Here is a 19,666-nt window from a genome sequence, read left to right as displayed (position 1 = left end):
CGCCCGCCCTGTGCCTGGGGCTGCGCCGCCTCAGCCGGCAGTGGCGGGACGGACGCGCCGCCTTTGCGCACAGGCGTGAGCTGGGGCTGCGGGCCCGGGAGCGGCGTGCGCTTGCCCAGGCCCTGCGGGATAAGCGGGTAATGGCCGGGGGCAGCGTGGGGGAGACTGAGGGACGACCTCCTTAATGTTTATAAATATGTAGAGGGTGAGTGTCACGAGGATGGAGCCAGGCTCTTCTTGGTGACAACCAGTGATAGGACAAGGGGCAATGGGTACAAACTGGAACACAGGAGGTTCCACTTAAATATGAGAAAAACTTATTCTCAGTGAGGGTGACAGAGCCTGGAACGGGCTGCCCAGTGGGGTTGTGGAGTCTCCTTCTCTGGAGACATTCAAAAACCGGCCTGGACACCTTCCTGTGCAACCTCATCTAGGTGCTCCTGCTCCGGCAGGGGGATTGGACTAGATGATCTTTCGAGGTCCTTTCCAATCCCAAACATACTGTGATTCTATGGTACATGCAAGCAGAGCCCAGCTGCCAGGGCTGCTCACTGACCCTCTGGTTTACCTGCTCCAGGATGGCACCGGCTCTTTGCAAAGGCAGAAGCCGCTTGTATCAAGTGTGTGAGCTCATCAGTCAGCCTGACACAAGTAGGATTTCAACAGCGTGTCTTGCGCACCACGATGGTACAACCTGTACCGTCTCCTGATTTTAGGCAGTGTGTCACTAAACCTGTTACAACACCTTACAGCGTCTTTGTGTTAGTAACACCTGGTTAGTGAACCTCCTTTTTTAGCAGAAAGCAAGATACTGTATAAGAGTATAATTATCACACAAGCATCGTAGGACACTAGTAGTAACATCTAGGATTGTGCATTGTTGTTGATGGGAAATAAAAACACAGAAAGGTGTTTTTGCCCCAGGTCACCAATCAGGCCGGCAGTGCAGCCAGGAACAGGACCCTGCACACATATGATTCCCTCTTAAGTGTTTTCTCCTGGATTAAAACCAGCACTTCTAGATCATCTACATAACTTCTGTACACTCTGGCAGAATGGAAAGTTCTGCGATACTATCAAATCTGGACTATGTAATTGCTGAAACGCTCCTATCATAGATACTACAAACGTTCTATATCCTAAAATCTAAACATTTATAGTATTACAGGGTGGTTATGATAACATGAGGCATGTGCCAGAAGAGTGGTGTGCTTTACCTTTCTCACAATACTTCCTGAAAGCTTCCCTGGTTTTCCTTCTCTATCCCTCTCATTAAGCTGTTGGCACTATAGAAGCCAACTAACAAGCACAGGGTTGTTCTGTGCTATTTGATATTCCCAGCTGTTGAAAGCACCAGTAATTCCAAACTTCACATCAATTCATGAAAACCCATAATTGCTGTGAACTCTTGTGTACATCCTTAGCCCTTTCTGCATTCAATTTGTCTCCCAAGTGTCTGGATGTAACTTTCCCTGAAGTCAGTCAGACTAACAACGAAGTCAGGCACACCAAGAAAAGTGCATGAAAACACATTTGCAGAACTGGGGCTTAAAGCATTTGTCGATAACACGCCCTCATTCTGCAGCGGATACGATTGAGTTCATTTGCATACATTAGCATGCGAAATATCCATGTCTTGCTAGTTACACACAGGACTGTTCTTTAATACTAGATTTTTTTTTACTTTATTATTACAACCTGTTGCTACTAGTAAACAAGACTAAGTAGATACTTTTGTAGACTTGGCACCTTCACAGTACTTACCATGTAACCTGAAAAAGTGAAATGCTGATGTCTAGAAAAAAAATTGTAAGGTGGAGGAAAAAAAATCTAAGACAACATGTTTATCAGTGGCATGTCAGCCTGTTTTTTTCCTAGCTCCAGAGGTATTCAAGTATCTATAGCACATCTGGTGCCTTAGAATAAACAATTATAATCTAGGCCGCTAGGGCTCTCTTAAGGATGTACAGTGACTTATTGTTTGATTCTGGGGGCAGTAGTCTCAGTGATTTACTAGTTGGTTGCTTCAGGGTTTGTTTGTTTTTCGAGATAGCTGGGATCACACACAGAGATGTGAAAGCCTGTTCCAAATGACTACAGAGCAGCTTTCCCCTCCGCAGGAACAGTCTAAATGAAGAGTACAGTTTTCAAGATGCTCTTTGTATGGGCAAATGTAAACCCCAGGCCTGGGCTTGTATGGGGGGTTTAGAAAGCACTGGTCTAAAATGGCTCTCGAGCAATCCTGGTTTGAGTGGAAGAATTTTGAGACCATATTCAGTGCCTGTTTCTAGAACTCAGATATTCACAAATGCAGGCTTACTTTGCAGTAAACTTTACAAGGCATAAATACAGTAATGCCTTCTCAAATCATCTGTCGCTTGGGAGGGCAGTGAAGTCAATGTAAATGAATTAACAACATACGGTGATGACCACAATGTAGCACTGACCTGCTTGTAAATAAATAACTGCTTACCCCTGAGCAGATGGGTAGAGAATCTAATTGCTTTTGAGGAATGGGTTTACAGTGAACTTTGCATAGGGAGTCAGGAGAAAAAAATCAGGACAGAATGTTAGTGAAAAGAGGAAATTAACATTCATATAATCTTGAAACTTCCTAAATAACTGAAAATATTTGTAATCATGTTGCTATGATACCCAGTAATCACCAGGAGCCTTCATTTTGATGTATTAAGTATGCTGACATATGTAGAAGGAATGAAAATATTTAGGTTATTTTTAAAATTGTTGTCTCCATATTGTGTCAATGTCACATAATACAATAGGCAGTTTAGGGACCAAGACCAGAAATGGACCCTAAACCAAATGATCCTTTTTCACCCTTCTCTCCTATGCGAGTAACCCTTATGTGTGCTTGCCAGCACCAAACAAATATGAAGTTACAGCTGGAGAGGTGAAGCAATTCTTTGTGAAATATATTAATTCCTTGTGAGTTTTATGAAAGTAGGAAGATGAAAAAAAAATGTTGCTGTTAATCCCACTGAGAGAAAGACTCCATGACTCTAACACTTTATTAGACATCAAGGAATCTCCACTGGGGCATCTCCTCAAGACCGAAATAATTGGAAACCAATGTATTTTGTTACACTGCTTGCAGAATTACTTATTTTTCTTTGTTTATGCCTTCTCCTACTGTTCTGTTTGTTTGGGTTTTTTTTTTTTTTGCTTTTATCCTTCTTCAAGAATTCTGGCCATTAAAGGACTGGCTTAAGTGGAAGAAAACATGTGCCGAAAGATGCTTTTGGGCCCAAGGCAACTAAAATGTCATTCAGGTTCTTGAAAGTGCTGGAACCTTGCCCTGTGTCTGTGAGATGCAACAACAGAGCAGAGCATAGCTGGCTCAAACAAATGCTCATGAACGTTGCATTCTGTGTCCCCTTTCAAGTGTTGGAGAGCAGGAATCTTGCTTCAATCTGAAGTTGCAGCAAGTCAGTCTGGCAAGCTGTTAGGTTTTAATATTTTTCATTGCTCAACAACTGGCCTGCCATGTCCTGGGAAAGGCACAGTTTTCATGACATCCCTCTTTCTGGCTCCTTTCAGGAAGAGGCTTTTGAAGTACACTTGCTCAGGAGATGGCAGTGAACAACGACATATTTTTCTGTTGTCACATCTACAAAAATGCTGGTTGTTCCCCTAAGTCATTCTCTTATTGGAGGGCATGGGAGGGGGCACAGAAAGGGGAGGAGAGAGGGAGAGGGAGAGAGAGAAGGGAGAGGGAGAGGGAGAGGGAAGGGAAGGGAAGGGAAGGGAAGGGAAGGGAAGGGAAGGGAAGGGAAGGGAAGGGAAGGGAAGGGAAGGGAAGGGAAGGGAAGGGAAGGGAAGGGAAGGGAAGGGAAGGGAAGGGAAGGGAAGGGAAGGGAAGGGAAGGGAAGGGAAGGGAAGGGAAGGGAAGGGAAGGGGAGAAAGTAGATCTAAAAAACTAGCTTTCCACAGTGCTACATGTGTAGTTTGTCAAAACTTGCAGAGTGTTTCAGCAATCTTTTTTTTTCTTTTGTAAAATAAAGGTTTGATGGAAAAAAAACATTCTGCTTTCATCCCAACTACTGCGCTTAATGAAGTCAGGATCCCCATTCAGACAGCTGCCCTCCCTGACTCAATCAGGTATTTTTCTTTTGCTAGGTTGAAAGATTAAGATGCTATGTGTTTGGCAGTCATTTAGATTGATATTTTTGTTTAAATTAAATTGAAATTTTTCATTAGAACCATTGCCTGGAGTTCTGTCTGATGCTTTCTTAGCACTGGCAATTGCTGGCTGTTTGTTCCCTTAATATCCTGAAATAAACACTGCACCTCAGGCAGACTGTGAGGAAATCTGGGATTATTTTACGCCTGTATTTTGTCAGATGTGTGCTGATAAACTGGATGGCTGTGCTGCCCTTAGATCAGTCAAGGCTTTGTCAGATGCCAGTTTGACTCCACAGTTTTGTGTTGGGGCACTGAGTGTACAAATAGACCTTAATTGCTGTGATGGCCTCAGTGCGGCCCTCAAACCTCACCCTCCACTGGGCTTGAGTGTTCAGTCCTTCCTGAGTGTCGGGAGGTTCCTGCACCAGCCTCGCTCCCAGCCCGTTATCATCTCCTGCCCAGTGACCCCCGGACTATCTGCAGAACTCATTGCAGTGATCGCTCTGCTCTGCTCACCCACCTCTGGTGCAGTGGGGCTGCACCCCGGCAGCGGGGTCACCACTCAGCTCGCCTTGGGGTGCCTGTGGCTCCTGGGTACCCTGCCCAGAGGGAGCAATGTTGCCCTTGCTGCTCCATGGTGCTTTGCTTCCGAGTTCAGAGCACCTGAAAAGGCGGGTTCATTTTGGAAAAGCAGTCTTGCCATGCTACGGTTGCTGCTGGTTGGCTTTTATAAAGCAACATTCATATTGGTGTTTCAGTAAGACGGGTGTCACCTTTAGTCCCCGTTTAAATCAGAGATCATGCCTGCAGCCCAGCTCCACCCAGGCCTGCCTCCTCAGTGCCTATTTAGGGTGTAGTTTCCTGTCAGGGTTACACCACTTTGTGTTGCTGCTAATGAAGGCTCCTGCCCTCCTCCTCTGCCACACATTGCTGCTCCCTCAGCTCACGTTGTGATCTCACTGAAGATGAGCTGATCAAAAGTGGGAAGAGTTTCTGGGTGAGCAGTGAGCTGATGTGAACCATGAGCTGTCATGCAGCTTTGTAGGATGTGACCCCATACCTGAGCATGTGAGAAAGGGACTTTCTATAGTTCATTGCATTAGGGATGGTGTGAAGCCACATATTTGAGGTCAAGTTATACCAGACAGCTGAGTCAATCTGTCAAAATGAGGCCTTCTTACTTCCCCTTCCCATCTCACTCCTTTCACCCTCCTTCCTCACGCACAGCGTTCCCCCACTGTTCGCTGCCGGGGCTTGTGAGATTCTGCTGAGCTAATGCAATGCACTAATTTGGCAGAAAAACAGCCACTTGGTCTGGTCTTCTGCTGGACTGGTGAATTGGTTCAGCTTCCAGTGGGCTCTAGCAAGCATCAGAGACAACAAAAGGCAAGTGACAGAAGTGGGAGCTGAATTGCCCTTTTTACTATCCATGAGTCATTAACCCAATTCTGTATGCCTCTTAACCTTTTGGAGAAGCTGCAGGCAGCACTGAGCCCCTGCTCCTTTTCCCTGCACTCTGCCCTATGTTCCTGATCCCCTCCCTCCATTGCGATATATCTATTGGGGTACGGAGGTTATTTTTGGCTTAGTTTGAGGATTACCCCTTCCCACAGTAGTGACTTGTTCTGCTGGCTGAGCTGACCTTGCCCCACCACAACAATGTGGAAGCCAGGATGGAAAGCACAATTCTCCTTCCCACAAATCTGTAACCATCACATTGTCACTGGGATTGCAGCAGTTCTGAGAACAAAGTTAAGCAACCACCTTACTCACCAACAAAGTACTCTATAATATCACTGTAGACAGAAAAGGTAAACAAATGCAATTATGCAATTAATACTCACAGACCGATTCAACACAGCTGCTGACTGTCTTCCTGTGACAGCTTTTGCTGTCATTGAGTTGCTCACTGAGTGTGTGCATCCAGGCCAGCTGGGTCTGTGGCTGACTAATCTCACTTCCTCCTCCTACCCCACGTTGCAATCTTAAAAAAGTCTTACTGCAATTACAACTCTATTTCAAACCCTAGATTCATTATTTTGCATAAAAGCATTTTTCTATCTTAGTCAAGTATGGCAGAAAGTCTGTTCAGCAGCAAAAAAAAGGATGCATGCACACATACAGAATGAAATCTCACAGAAATACCTAGATTTTATATTAAAAATATTCTTCAGTAAATCCCAGAGTATTTCACAAGAGTTTTATTATCCCTATGTACAAATGGGGAAACTGAGGCACAGAAGTGCAGTGTTTTTCACTTAGCACTAATTGTAAGAGTCACTGGACAATTTCTGAATGATCTTAACTGGCAGTACTGCCTGAAACTGTACTGAGAGAAGAAAAAAAACCCACCAGTTATATCATTTACCAACTTAGAACATGAGAATGGGATGCTATAAGTAGGAGCATTTGCTGTAGCAAATCAATTTTTATTTTTTTTCATTAAGTGTCTGCTTGAATACATGCATAATATTGCTTACTTCAACTACAGTAATCAACAAGAACACAAATTATTTAGGTTGTGTATGACCAACACAGGCACTTTAGTTTTGTCGTCTGTTATTTACAGTTGTGTCATGATTCCTTACAAGTGACTGAATGGACAGATGACAGGATGGCATGATATCTAGAGAATGATGATTGACTGTTGACAGAAGCATTGGCATTTACTCTGGGTCTTTACTTATTGCTTAAAACACAGAAAACTGTCTGGCTACAGCATAACTTGAGGAGACTTGAAAATTAAGACCATAACTAAACTACGTCTCATTAGAAATTTGTAGCCTGAATGTATAGAATGACCTCACAAAGATTAAGATACGTTATTTCAGGATTGAAGGCTTGTCCATCTCCATTGTTAAAACACCACCTTTGCAATAAAACAAACCTATCCATTCACAAATTCAGTTCCACTTCTAGGTCTGATTGTATAGTACCTTTTCTACTCCAGATTTAAAGGAAACAAAGGCAACCAAATGCTTACTCCTTGAAGGTTTTGAAACATTGGCTTCTATGAAAAAAAAAGCAATATTTATTATATTCATTTTGCTAATGAGCAGCCTGAATGATTTTACTAAGAAAACATTTCATAAATATGCCACTGCAGCAAAAGAGCTCGAACAGTCAAGTCCAAATCTTCCATTTCCAATGAGGAGAGGGAGGAGTGTGTGGGTGTGCAACTGCTTACTCAAAAGCCATGCCAATCCAGATGCCAGCTCTGATTTATAGATTTATTCTTAAACAGAGCCAACCAACGTAGTCCTGCTCTCATTACTACACGGCATTTATTGCCTAACTATAGAGCAACTGTTTCATCAGTTAGAATATTTCCCGGAGAAGTTTGTAACTGACTGCTTGAGTAAGAACAAATGATGGCTTTTCTTCAGAAGAGAGCAACCTGGAAACACAACTTTCCAGGTCTTCAAAGACATGAAGTCCCAGAGGTCTGCAACTTCTCACCACTGATGCCTCCACAGTATCCCCGCAGTTAGTGGAGAGAACAGTCTCCTTCTGTTGAGCCTGTACAGAGTGAGCAATTCTCCTCTCCGTTGTCTACAACCTGCTGAAGCAAGCACGGCCGCTGGCAGTTATTAATAACCCTATCCCCAGACCTGCTGGAGAAGTTTATCGTCACGCTTCTGAGCTGTCCTGAAGCAATTCCCCTCTCCCTACCAGAAAGTTGTAATCCATCAGACCACACTTCTAATAATAGACTCGCAGAACATTATGTGTCAGGGAGGGGATAGACCTCATCTACTCTCTCCTAAAAAAAAAAATCTTATTATAGAAATTGTCTAAAAATAGCCTGGAAACTTAACAGGGAATGTGCTTTAGGTTTGGTTTTTTTTTAAAAAAAAAAAAAAGAAAATAAAGTTCTGTAGTAACTTCAATTGCAACCTTTCAGAACCAGGATTTAAGTTAAAAATCTGCTATTACAGTGATGCTTTAAAAGCACACATTTCCAGAACAAGATCATTATAGAAATACCCACATGTTACCTCTAATTTAAAACTAATTATGCAATGAGGGTATAAAACCAAGGAATCTAAAAAATCTAGTGAAGGCTGTTTTGTGAACCAAGATTCCAGAGGGCTGTCAGGCGTTCCCAGTGAGTTCTTGCAAGGGATAGAAAATTGCTAACTATTTCTGATGAACCCTACAAGTGATATTGCATCAGAGTGATATGAAAGTGGACTAAATACATGGTAGCACTAGGCAACAGATACCTGTAATCCTCCAGGTGGCTGCCCCCTGTCTGGATCAGAAATTCCCCACAGACAACCACGTAGTATTTGCTGTGTGGAAAAAAATACAACAATTGAAAACAAAGAGTACAGGCCAGCATGTGCTGCAACATTTATTTGAAAAAAAAAAACCCACCCAACTTGAAATTCAAGATCTTTTGTTGTTTATTACAATCTCGTTGATGAATTAGCTCTTTAGCTGTTGACAACTGAATACCACCAGCTTATAAAATCCCACCCTTAGAAGACTTGTTCGTCACATTCATCAGTAACATCAGAAACTCTACTTATTCAAACTTGTGTTTGAGGAGAGAGAGTGCACAAACCTGTGAGTATGTGTCTGTATGCAATTCTCAGAAAATACATATGGCACTGAAAAGTAAAAAAAAAAAAGGCTCGATAAAAGCAAGTAAATCGTTATAGGAAACAATAATGTAGGAGCATCACAGAAGGCTTATATTGCAATGATGACTAATATACTTGAGTATATCAAGATGTAGTATTTTTTATGGAGAGCATAATTTTCTAAGGGGCTAGCAAGACGTTTTCAAAAATCAATTTTTCTAATAGATGCTGCTCAACGTAGAGAAGTTAAAACAAACAAACAAAAGCCTGTCTTATAGTGGGGAAAGAAGCGGGTGTGATTTGCAGTGGTGTCCAGCTGTGGAGTTAATTTCAAGGTTTCCACTGGACAGCAAAGGATTTTTGTCTCCTGCATGGATGAACAATATCCTTTTGAGAAGGCATCTAAGAATCAGAGGTGTCAACCACAGTTTCATCACCACTGAGTTTAGGTAATCGTTTATAGAAGCTCTGACGACTAAGTCATTAGCACCTTCAAGATAAATTAGAGAAGCCTTAATTTTACTTCATATTTCCTAGGAATGTAGAATGTCCTTGTGCCACAAATTCACACACAGACACAGACGGAGCACACGTGGCAGCGTTCTATGCTCAGGGACCACGGCAAGGTGCATTCGCATCCAGGTGTGTCGCACTGCGGCTGTCCAGGGGAAAGGCAAGAATCCTGAGCAGCAGTCCCCTCCTTGTCACAATCTGCTCCTGGTCATTAACTTGGCAAGAGCCACTTTGAAGTAACTCTGTTCATCCCCACTGTGCCTGTGGACAACATATTCCTGAAGATCAATCCTTAAATTAAATTTTACTCCTTTATTTTAAATTTCAGACTGCATTTGTTTCAGATCGTTTATAACCATTTATTTATTTTTGTCAATACTGTCCTTGAGCTTAAAATCCTCAATGTGTTTTCTTTGGCCATCAGTATAAACCCTCTTGCTTGTATTCAGCTTCAAAAGGCTATTCTTCACCCAAAGGCGGCCGTCATCCTAGTACAAGGAATTACTTGTGGGAATGATGATCTGATACAGCAGAAGATACATAGAACTGTGTTGCCTCTGTTTGGGACTTGAGCCCAGACTAGCTGCACGCAGAAACTTGATGGGAATAATGGAGAGAACTGATCTCCACAAAGGTGAAGGAATCCTGTAGCAGGGATGTGATCTTCCACCTTGGTTACATCTCTCCAAGTAGTATGGAGATTTTGGCCCATCTCTGCCCCCTCTCTCCATGGCTTACTGAATCTAATATTGCAAGAAGGCTCAGATTGGATGTCTTTTGTCTTCAACTGTTGGGAAAAACATCATGGAATCACAGAATCATTTTGGTTGGAAGAGACCCTCAGGATCATCGAGTCCAACCATAACCTAACTCTGGCACTAAACCATGTCCCTAAGAACCTCATCTAAACGCCTTTTAAACACCTCCAGGGATGGTGACTCCACACTTCCCTGGGCAGCCTGTTCCAGTGCATGACAACCCTTTCTGTGAAGAATTTTTTTCCTAATATCCAATCTGAGCCTCCGTTGGCACAACTTGAGGCCATTTCCTCTTGTCCTGTCTCTTGTTGCTTGGCAGACCAACCCCCTCCATGCTACAACCTCCTTTCAGGTAGTTGCAGACAGCGATAAGGTCTCCCCTCAGCTTCCTTTTCTTCAGGCTAAATAGCCTCAGTTCCTTCAGCCGCTCCTCATCAGACTTGTGCTCCAGACCCTTCACCAGCTTTGTCACCATCCAAAGAGAAACCTTTGCCACTGCTAATGGAAACAATCAGCTCTTAACTAGTGATTTCTGGCTATACTTCTGGAAGTTATCAGCATAACTACAACTCTGCAGCTACAGAACAAAGTGAGACGTTGCTGAAATTGTGAGGCTTCCACCACCGACTGTGTGAAGTTGCTGTACCGCAGCCAACAACCAGAAAAGATGCAATGGTTTGAAGACATGTGGAAGAGGTTGCATTAGCCAGGACTCTCCAAAAGAGCAATTCTGTGAAAGCAGCAAAGACACAGCTGGCTCATGTGATGTAGAGATGCTTCATGGGTGTGTGAAAGCTCATGGTATTGGAGCCATTGCAGATGCTAGAACAGCAGGTCAGACAACTGATTTTTGTCTCTACTTCTTATATTTATCAATATTGTGTAAATATAACACTGTCTTTGAAACATTTTGTGACTTGGTCTCCAAAAGAAGCAAAGCAGGTAGCCCCAGAGCAGCAGCACACCTGGGGCGTTCAGGTGAGTTTCTGCGTGCCTTAAATATTTGAGATCACAGAATCACAGTATGTTTGGGACTGGAAGGGACCTCAAAAGATCATCTAGTCCAATCCCCCTGCCGGAGCAGGAACACCTAGATGAGGTTACACAGGAAGGCGTCCAGGTGGGTTTTGAGTGTCTCCAGAGTAGGAGACTCCACAACCCCGCTGGGCAGCCTGTTCCAGTGCTCTGTCACCCTCACTGAGAAGAAGTTTTTCTCATATTTAAGTGGAACCTCCTGTGTTCCAGTTTATACCCACTGCCCGTTGTCCTATCATTGGTTGTCACCGAGAGGAGCCTGGCTCCATCCTCGTGATGTGCTGTTTCATGTACATAAAAGTCAGGCCTTGCTCATGAAAAGGTGTTACAGGTACCACGGAGGTTCCGCAGGCTGAACAGAGGGAGCTGATGTGTAATTTAACCTGGAAGGCAAGCAGGCGGTGCTCACCAGTTTATGCAATAACCGGTAACGTTAGAGATTTCCCTTCCAATTGTCGACCCGAGACAGGCCCCTCCCGCCGGCCCGCCCGCCCGAACTGCAACTCCCGGCGTGCCGCGGGGCGAGCCGCCCCGGAACCGGAAGGACAGTTGGTGTCGTTTCCGGTGCTGTGACCGTTGGCGGGCTGCTGAGAGGACGCGACAGCGGCCGCCTCACAGGTACCTGCTGAGTCGCCGCGGCCGGCGGGAAATAGGCCGGCGGGCGGTGGCGGTTCCCTCCGGCTGCGGTTGCCGCGTTCGGCTGTTGCGCTTTGCGCCGGGAAGGTGGTCGCGTCGGCGGGCCGGCCCGCGGGGACAGCGCTGCTTCGCCTGAGGGTCGCGCTGTGCAGCGCTTCTGCCCCTCATCTCCGTAGTCGCAGATCGGTTTGGGTTGGGAGGGACCTTCAAAGGTCATCTAGTCCAACCCCCTGCAATGAGCAGGGACATCTTCAACTAGATCAGGTTGCTCAGAGCCCTGTCCAGCCTGGCCTGGGATGTCTCCAGGGATGGGGCATCTACCACCTCTCTGGGCAACCTGGGCCAGTGTTTCACCACCCTCATTGTAAAAAATTTCTTCCTCATGTCTGGCCTGAATCTCCCCTTCTTTGGTTTAAAACCGTCACCCCTTGTCCTGTTGCAACAGGCCCTGCTAAAAAGTCTGTCCCCATTTTTCTTATAGGCCCCTTTTAAGTACCGAAAAGCCTCAATAAGGTCTCCTCAGAGCCTTCTCGTTTTTTTAGCTAATGCCGACACGTGTCCGGCTGATGCAGGGGAGCAGCAAGCTGGGCCTCCAAAATGGGCCAGAGGAAGAGAGTTAATGTAGTTTCAGAGATGTTAAATTGCTGCATTTAGCACTCCTTTTGTTTTTTGTTGTTGGTTGGGAGTTTTTTTGGGTTTTTTTTGGTTTTTTTTTTAAGAGCCTGCAGATCCGTTTTTATTAACAATAGAAGCGTCAGGTTTTATGTTCCTGCTTGTTGCTGACAGACCTTTAAGGTTTTTCTGTGTGCAGCCTCAGGGCTGGGAATGTCCCCAGCTAAACTGTAGTGGTCCTGGAGGCGAGGCCGAGAATGGGACAGTGCTTGGACCCTGTACTTTGGCAGGACAGTCTGGATCCGCTGTGTTCCTCATGCCTTTTTTGTCAATGAGCTTTCAAAGGCAAATTATATATAAAAGCAGCTATTTTATAAATAGAATATAAATATAAATATAAAATATATATGTTATATACATATATAAAAGCAAATCTTTTACATATATATAAAAGCAGCTCTGTACAAGCCATGTTAGTGTTCTCTTCAGCAGCACTTGTCACAGGGAAATACAATTATGAAATTATGTGTTGAAATTGAAAAATGCACATTTCTGGTGATGTTATGAAGCACTAGATATGAAGTAGTTTTAAGTAAGTCTTTTTTTTAATTTATGAGTATGTTTTTAAACTGTCTCCAGTTATGATTTTTTAAGCATCATTATAAGTTTCTCATCAAAACTTTTTTTTTTTTTTCCCTGTAAACAGTGAAAAATTAAGATCTTTATGCGTATCTTTCTGGTTCTGTGAAATTTTGAGTTATATTTAAGGTATTATAAATGGTGTTTTGTAGCTTTTAGGTGTATTGCTTTTGAGATGGATGAAACCAACTGCATCTAGACAGTTTGTTAACTACAGCAAGTGTTATTTATAAGTACATCTATTGTTGTACTGGGTGGTGATAGTTATATTGTGAACAAGAAAAACATGTTTCAGGAATAATTCTGTGGGGTGTGCAGAAGGAAGGATGCAAAACTTATGTGGGTAAGTACCAGCAGAAAAACTGAGAGAAGACACAAGCTTAGAAGCTTTTTTAAAAGTTAGTGGTGTACCTCTCAGTAAATGAAGTCTTGTACCCCATTTGACTATTTCTGGGGTAGGTGCCAGTATCTTAAATAATGAGGACTTCTAAACAACTGACAAATAATGAAGAATGCACTGCACAAACTTTATTTGTCCTTAAGATATTCAAGAAGTTAAACTGTCAGTCTTTTTTACCCTGAACATTTATGAAATGGGTTTCTTTCAGAGGGTGTTCTGCAGAAAAAAAAAAGGATACAGTGTCTGTTCGAGTTCCATCCTGTCCAGGACTGGTTTCCACTCTGTGCTCAGCATGGCAACGTCACTGAGAACCGCGTGGTCCACGTTCTTTTGGATGCGTTCAGCAGCAACCTGTAAGCAGGCCCCGCTGCAGAGTGAGTAGTGATGAAATTCTAAAAGTCCTATATTGACATTTGTTCTCAAGAGCTTCTTTCCTCTTAGATGAACAGAATCAAGTCTGATATTCCATGTTCTCTGCTAATAATTAAAGGATATCTTGATTTGTTGTGGTTTTTTTTTCTTTTAAAACTTCCGTGGTCCACATATGACGCTTAGCTTGTAAACACCACCCCTCTTACCACTGATTATATTTGAATTTATTTTTTCAGACTTACAAACAGTGGTGAGAAAAGGCTACAGTAAAATCTCATTACTTAACATAAACCAAGAACAAGTGAAAACAGGCAATATTATTTCTTAGAGTTTTGTCATGTTTTAGATGTTAATAGGAAGATGTAGAGGAGGTGGTAGAAAAGACAGAAACTGAGAAAATATAATGGACATGTGACATTTTAGAAGTTAGTGGGCAAGGAGGGGAAAAAAATCTTAGGAAGAAATATGGACTATTTACATTAATGTATTACCAGAACTCAACTTCTTAATAACTAAGAATGGTTTAATTGGAACAACTGAAGCATGGAAGTGCTAACAGAAATTCTGTATTTAAGAATTCTATGTCTAAAATATATATTTAAAAATTTTAGCTGTATCTATATTTAAATTTAAGAATTTTACATCTAAAATATTTCTGAGAGGAAAATAGCTGCATATAAGTTTCCTCTTGGTTCTTTCAGCTTTTCCAGATGTGATACACTAAATGCACTCTCCCTCCATTATGAACAGCCAAGAAGAATCACATTTGTATTAAAACTAAAAATGGTCTAAATAAACTAACATGTTAGAAAAAAGTTGAAAAGTTTATATGACTTATTTGAAAACAGAAGGCTCAGAACATGCTGAAACTTAGTTCTTGTGATTGTAATTCAGATCTTAAAGTGTAGTGGTAAAAGAAGCTTCACTGGACTCAGAAACTTATATGTGGATTTGTGTCAGGTTCTGGCAGTAAAGGAAGGGGTTTGTCAGTAAAAATAACTACAGGCACCTCCCAGGCCTTTTTTAGGCATGCGTACCTACATGGTTGTGGAAGGCAAGATGCCTATGATTCCTATATAAGGGACTGTTACTGTTTAACACCTTACATTAGGCTTACGGTTGGACTCTATGATCTTAAAGGTCTTTTCAACTTAAGTGATTCTATGAAATAATGAGAATAGAATTGGGGGAAAGGCTCAGTGGGAAGGGATTTTGGGTGGCCTGTGGTCCAGGCTCCTGCTCAAAGCAGGCTCAGCTCTGCAATCACACCAGTTCGCTCAGGGCTTTGTCCAGCTGGGCCTTTGAAACCTCTGAGGACAGAGACTGCAAACCTGCCTGGGCCCCAGTCCCACTGGTTGGCTGCTCTCACCAGCAACACATTTCTCTATGTATCTACTCAGAGCCTCTCGTTTCAAATTATGAATGTCTTTACTACTACTTGTAATTCTTGTGGTTACTTTCCTTGGAGCAACAGGAACGTGGGGAGAGGGGTAAGGTTCTCTAGTGTTACAGCAACCAATATATTACGGGTTTGTGTTTTCTGTAACTCATACAGCAGTCGCTAGCAAGGTACAAATTTGGTTTTCACTATGAAATTATTATCTTCCCTGTAAGTCATATGGTAAATGTTCTTTGCATGTATAAAAATTGTGATCTAATGGTGAAATCTCTAGGTAGTTTGTTCATTCTGTGATTTTTCTTGGGATAACAATACAATTGGTAAGGTAAATGTGGGCCATAGCTACCTAGATACTGTATTTTTGGTCGCACTAGTAATCTATGTAGTAAAGTGAACTTCTATTCAGACATTATTTGGACTTTGTTAATCTAAAACTGAGTATGATTATAATCCCTGATTAAGACTTAGAACAGAATGAAAATGTAAACATTATTTAATGTTTGTTTTTACATTAGTGTTCTTTACTTTTTTTTTTTCAGATGGAGCTGTGTATCATGCTTGCCATAAATCTACATACTCAGTTCTCCCTGAAGATTACAATTGGTACTTAAATGTGCTTTGATATGTAAAAATTTTCATGTGATGTTTATTTCAGGGCTACTTTCTCTGTCGTGAAGTTGCCATATAATGGTAGCAAACACATCTTCTGCCAGTTTTGGATACAGGTAGTAATTTTAACTCAAGTACTGTTTCCAGTCACAACAATTGTGAAGTTAATATTTCAAAAAATAAGTGTAATGAAAAATCATGCAGGACTCACTCTAAACATGGTGATGACCCCAGTACTCCTGCAGTTTTGTTTGTGGAAGAGCAAAAGCAGCTAAGAACAGTCATTTTCATTGATGCTTGTTGTTAAGACAAAGTCCAGGTATTTTTGTGCTGCTGCATGGGAAACTTGCATAGAAACCAGAAAAGATGACACAGACATAGTGCAAAACACACTATTTGTGTCAACAAGGTTTTAGTAAGCTAACATGTCATGGGAAGGGGAAGGAAGGTGAGAAAAGTCATATTCCCTCAAGGAACCTCTCAGTAGCACTTTTTGTTCATCATGCTCATCATCTTTTACCAAATATAAAAGTTGGAACCCCACACAAAGCTTTGTTTCCTATTTTTTCTTTTGTAGATGCCACACTTCTTATGAAGGCATGTTGTCCTACATATCACTGATGATCATTATCCCTATATGGTCTTACTGGTTTATGTGTAATTATTCAAAGTGTTAAATGTTTTTTCCCAACTCTCATTTCCAGCTGTCTTTAATACAGTATTTTAGCCTTTTTTTTTCCTCTTAAAAAAACAAACAAACAAAAAACCACAAAAAAAAACAACAACAAAAACTGAAGATGGCTGAGAGGAAAAAAAAAAGGCACTTTTGATTTGTGGCCCTTATTTTATAGAAGATCCTTAAGAATTCATAAATGCAGGGTCAGAACTGGTTTTCTGTGGGACTTGGGCCGTTCAGTTGCTCAGCATTTCTGAAAATGTTAAGGTATGTATTTATAAGTTTTTATTTTTATAGCAAAGTGGAACTTGCAGTCACATCGGATTTGAAGACAATTGTCTGCTACCACCCTTCACTTGAGATTCCGTATGAGCACACAAAAGTATGTCCAAATGTATACATTTCTATTTCTTATTCATGTAAAAGCATAAGTAATTAATAATTTGGGGTCTTTAGGGCATCTTTTTAAAATTTAAAATACTGAGGTACTTTTTATTACAAGATCAGCATGTCCATGAAGTGAGTGAAGGATGAATGTAGTTGCTGCCATGAGGAGGACCTTATTCTTAGTTGAATTGAGGGAAAGTTGCAGAGTAAGAAATGCTCAGATATCACAGAATATGGTAACTCCAAAAGAATTATATGAGGCACTCAAATACTTGTGCACTACAGGGAGAACTGGTGTGTCTGTCCATGAGTGTGCTCCTCAGAGGATGCTTGGAATGCAGGTTATAGCTGACACATCCTGCTGTGTACAGATGTTGCAGCATGGGCAAGAGGATATAAAGAAGTGCTGCTGCTGAATGTTTTCAACTCAAGCTTTAAATTCCATGCAGCACTCTGGGTTCATAAACACCACAAACAACTTCAAATACTAAGTTTTTATCTATCAGTAGTACTTTCAATGTGTTCTTAACACTGATGAAACCTAAGTCTAGATGAACTTTTCTAGTGTACACTTTTTCTTTTGATTTCCAGCAGATGGTAGCTATGTTGCTGAAGTACCCAATGTGAAAATCCTCCATTGAAAACTTAAACCATTTTAGCACTCCTTGCTTGCAAGTTACACATCAGTACTTTTGAATTTATCAGTTCCATGTCTCAGGAAAAATGGGTGTAAAAGACTAAAACAAGGAAAAATATTTGTAATGGTGCTAGTAGTTAGGTTTCAGGTCTTACAGATGCACAATGAGGAAGTGACGTTCTTCTGCAAGGTAAAAATCATTTAAAAGCTTTTCTAGCAATGATGATTGTAACTGAATAAATATCTAAATAAAAATGAATGCTTTTGTATTAGTAGAACTGAAACTTATGCTTCAGCTAGTGAATTGTAAGGATGAGATCAACAATAATGATGACAGCAGTGCTGATTTTAGGGGTAGGTTGATCAGCTGTAGCACTTGGGGTAATTAGATGTTTCTAGACATCTGCTCTGGGGCAGGCAGTAAGCAGCCTTTGCAATTACAGGTATTCTGTATTTCTTCGGTTTCAGCTGTTAAGAGTAAATTGTAATGCTATCTATGTAGCTTGGCTTTATTTTTCTAAAAAAAAAAGGCAGAAAAAGGAAATATATACACTACTGTTTTTACAGCCCATACCACGGCCAGATCCAGTTAATAATACAGAAGAAACTCTTGATCAAGTTTTGAAATCGAGATTGAATGAAAAAGAACTAAAGAACAGTAGAGGTCCTACAATCGAAGAGCTCAGCAAAATGTTTTACACAACGAAACATCGCTGGTATCCTGTGGGACAGTGAGTATTTTCTGTTCAATATTTGCTCCTTTTGGAGGTAAAGGGAAGTACAGGAATAATTTTATTACTAGATTTAACCTAGGATAAGTCATGTGAGACAAGATACTGTTAGCACATGGAGTACTACTTCAAATCTTCAATGCAGTGTTGTGTAAATGGAAGACTATTGCATAAGCTTTTTTTAATGCTGCTCCTTTGGTAGCCTTTGCAACTTTTTCAGATATGTCACAGAGTAGAAGTTTCTCGTGCCATCTATGTTAGCTGCTGGTTAAAGTGATTTATTAAAGTTGCATAAGAGAATCTAGTATATAAAATACCCTCAATGGATATAATCAAATGCAGCTTGGAAACATGCATTGTCATTTCCTTAACAACTTTTCATGAAAAACTTCATGGGATGATTTTCAGACTTAAGAACAGTAGAGGTTTTTCATTTTAAATGGTGAAAAGTGCACTGCAGTGTGCCTTGTACTCAGAAAGCGAGGAGGAGGAAGGGTGCAAAAATACATGACTGAGCTTAAAGAGGAACTATATATGTCCAGATACGCTAAGAGAAAAACATGGTATTCTAGTTTATATTACTCCTTTCCAGTCTGTGTTACTACACCTTTTGGTAGCTGCTAATTTTATAGCTATGGAGACTTGATACAGGTAGAATTTTTTTTTACTTTTTTTTCGGCCACAGAAAACTTTTAAATTGTGTTTTGGGAATAGACAAATGAAATGGTAGAACTTTCTGTGGATGGCCAAAGGGTAGCTGTCACTTTCACTAGCATCAAACAGGATCTTCCGTGGTTTAGGGTGGGTAATTAAGAGGAAAGTAGGGATCATTTTTGTCGTGAATAATTTGGGGGTTATTTTGTCTGCAGAATATTACACTATTTAATTTACAGTCTGGCATAATTCCTTTGAACATAATGTCTCCTTGTTCTGTAGCAATATTCGAGCCATAGGAAAAGACATCCATGTAGTAAAATTAACGTTGCACAAAGGATTAAGAACAGCAGCCTCTGTACCTATTCAGCTGTAAAGCTGGTTGGATTATTGTGTGCTTGTAGTAGATGCAGCAGTAGAAATGAGTAGTGTTATGTAACTTCATAAACAACAGAGACGACATCTAATGAGTGGTGATGGGTTGTGCTCATGTATCTTGTGTTTTGCTGACTTGTGTAACCTCAGATCACTCACAGGGGCAAAAATATCCAGAAAATCAAAGACTGTCCAAAGCTTGCATTCACTGCGACTTTCTTTTCTTCTAGGTATCATAGAAGACGCAGGAATCCTAATCCTCCTAAAGACCGATAACTTCTTCTTCAGCAGCACTTTGCTATTAATCTTTATTGGAAATAAAAATTACAGAAAGTTGACATGTTTGGCAATTTTGTGTGAGTGCTATAATGAAAACATGCTTAACTTGACTATTCTACTTCAACTAGTTGACGGAAAAAAACAACAAAACTGCAGTAATGCAACAAGGATTCAGTGAAGGGTATTGTACATGACTGGTCAGCGAATGTGCCAGTCTTAGAA

The 19,666-nt window shown here is 41.3% G+C and overlaps 1 protein-coding gene and 1 long non-coding RNA gene across 2 annotated transcripts; both read left to right on the top strand.

Moving 5' to 3' along the window:
* Positions 1-13: 13 nt before the first annotated feature.
* LOC309435417 lies at positions 14-9,554 on the top strand. The gene is made up of 3 exons (XR_014183164.1): positions 14-137; positions 4,023-4,119; positions 9,270-9,554. It is a non-coding gene; the product is annotated as an uncharacterized lncRNA (long non-coding RNA).
* A 1,949-nt stretch (positions 9,555-11,503) lies between these two features.
* On the top strand, positions 11,504-19,505 carry MRPL42 (mitochondrial ribosomal protein L42). Its single transcript, XM_082043612.1, has 6 exons — positions 11,504-11,656; positions 13,534-13,699; positions 15,636-15,699; positions 16,679-16,763; positions 17,973-18,136; positions 19,396-19,505. Exons 2-6 carry the CDS (start codon positions 13,618-13,620, stop codon positions 19,439-19,441), a joined length of 441 nt encoding a protein of 146 aa, XP_081899738.1. The 5' UTR covers positions 11,504-11,656; positions 13,534-13,617; the 3' UTR covers positions 19,442-19,505.
* The last annotated feature ends 161 nt before the right edge of the window (positions 19,506-19,666 follow it).

This window comes from Streptopelia decaocto, assembly GCF_964273445.1.
Source record: "Streptopelia decaocto genome assembly, chromosome: 1".
NCBI lineage: Eukaryota > Metazoa > Chordata > Aves > Columbiformes > Columbidae > Streptopelia > Streptopelia decaocto.
The sequence above is the reverse complement of the archived record's forward strand: the minus strand, read 5'-3'. Positions and strand labels throughout refer to the sequence as shown.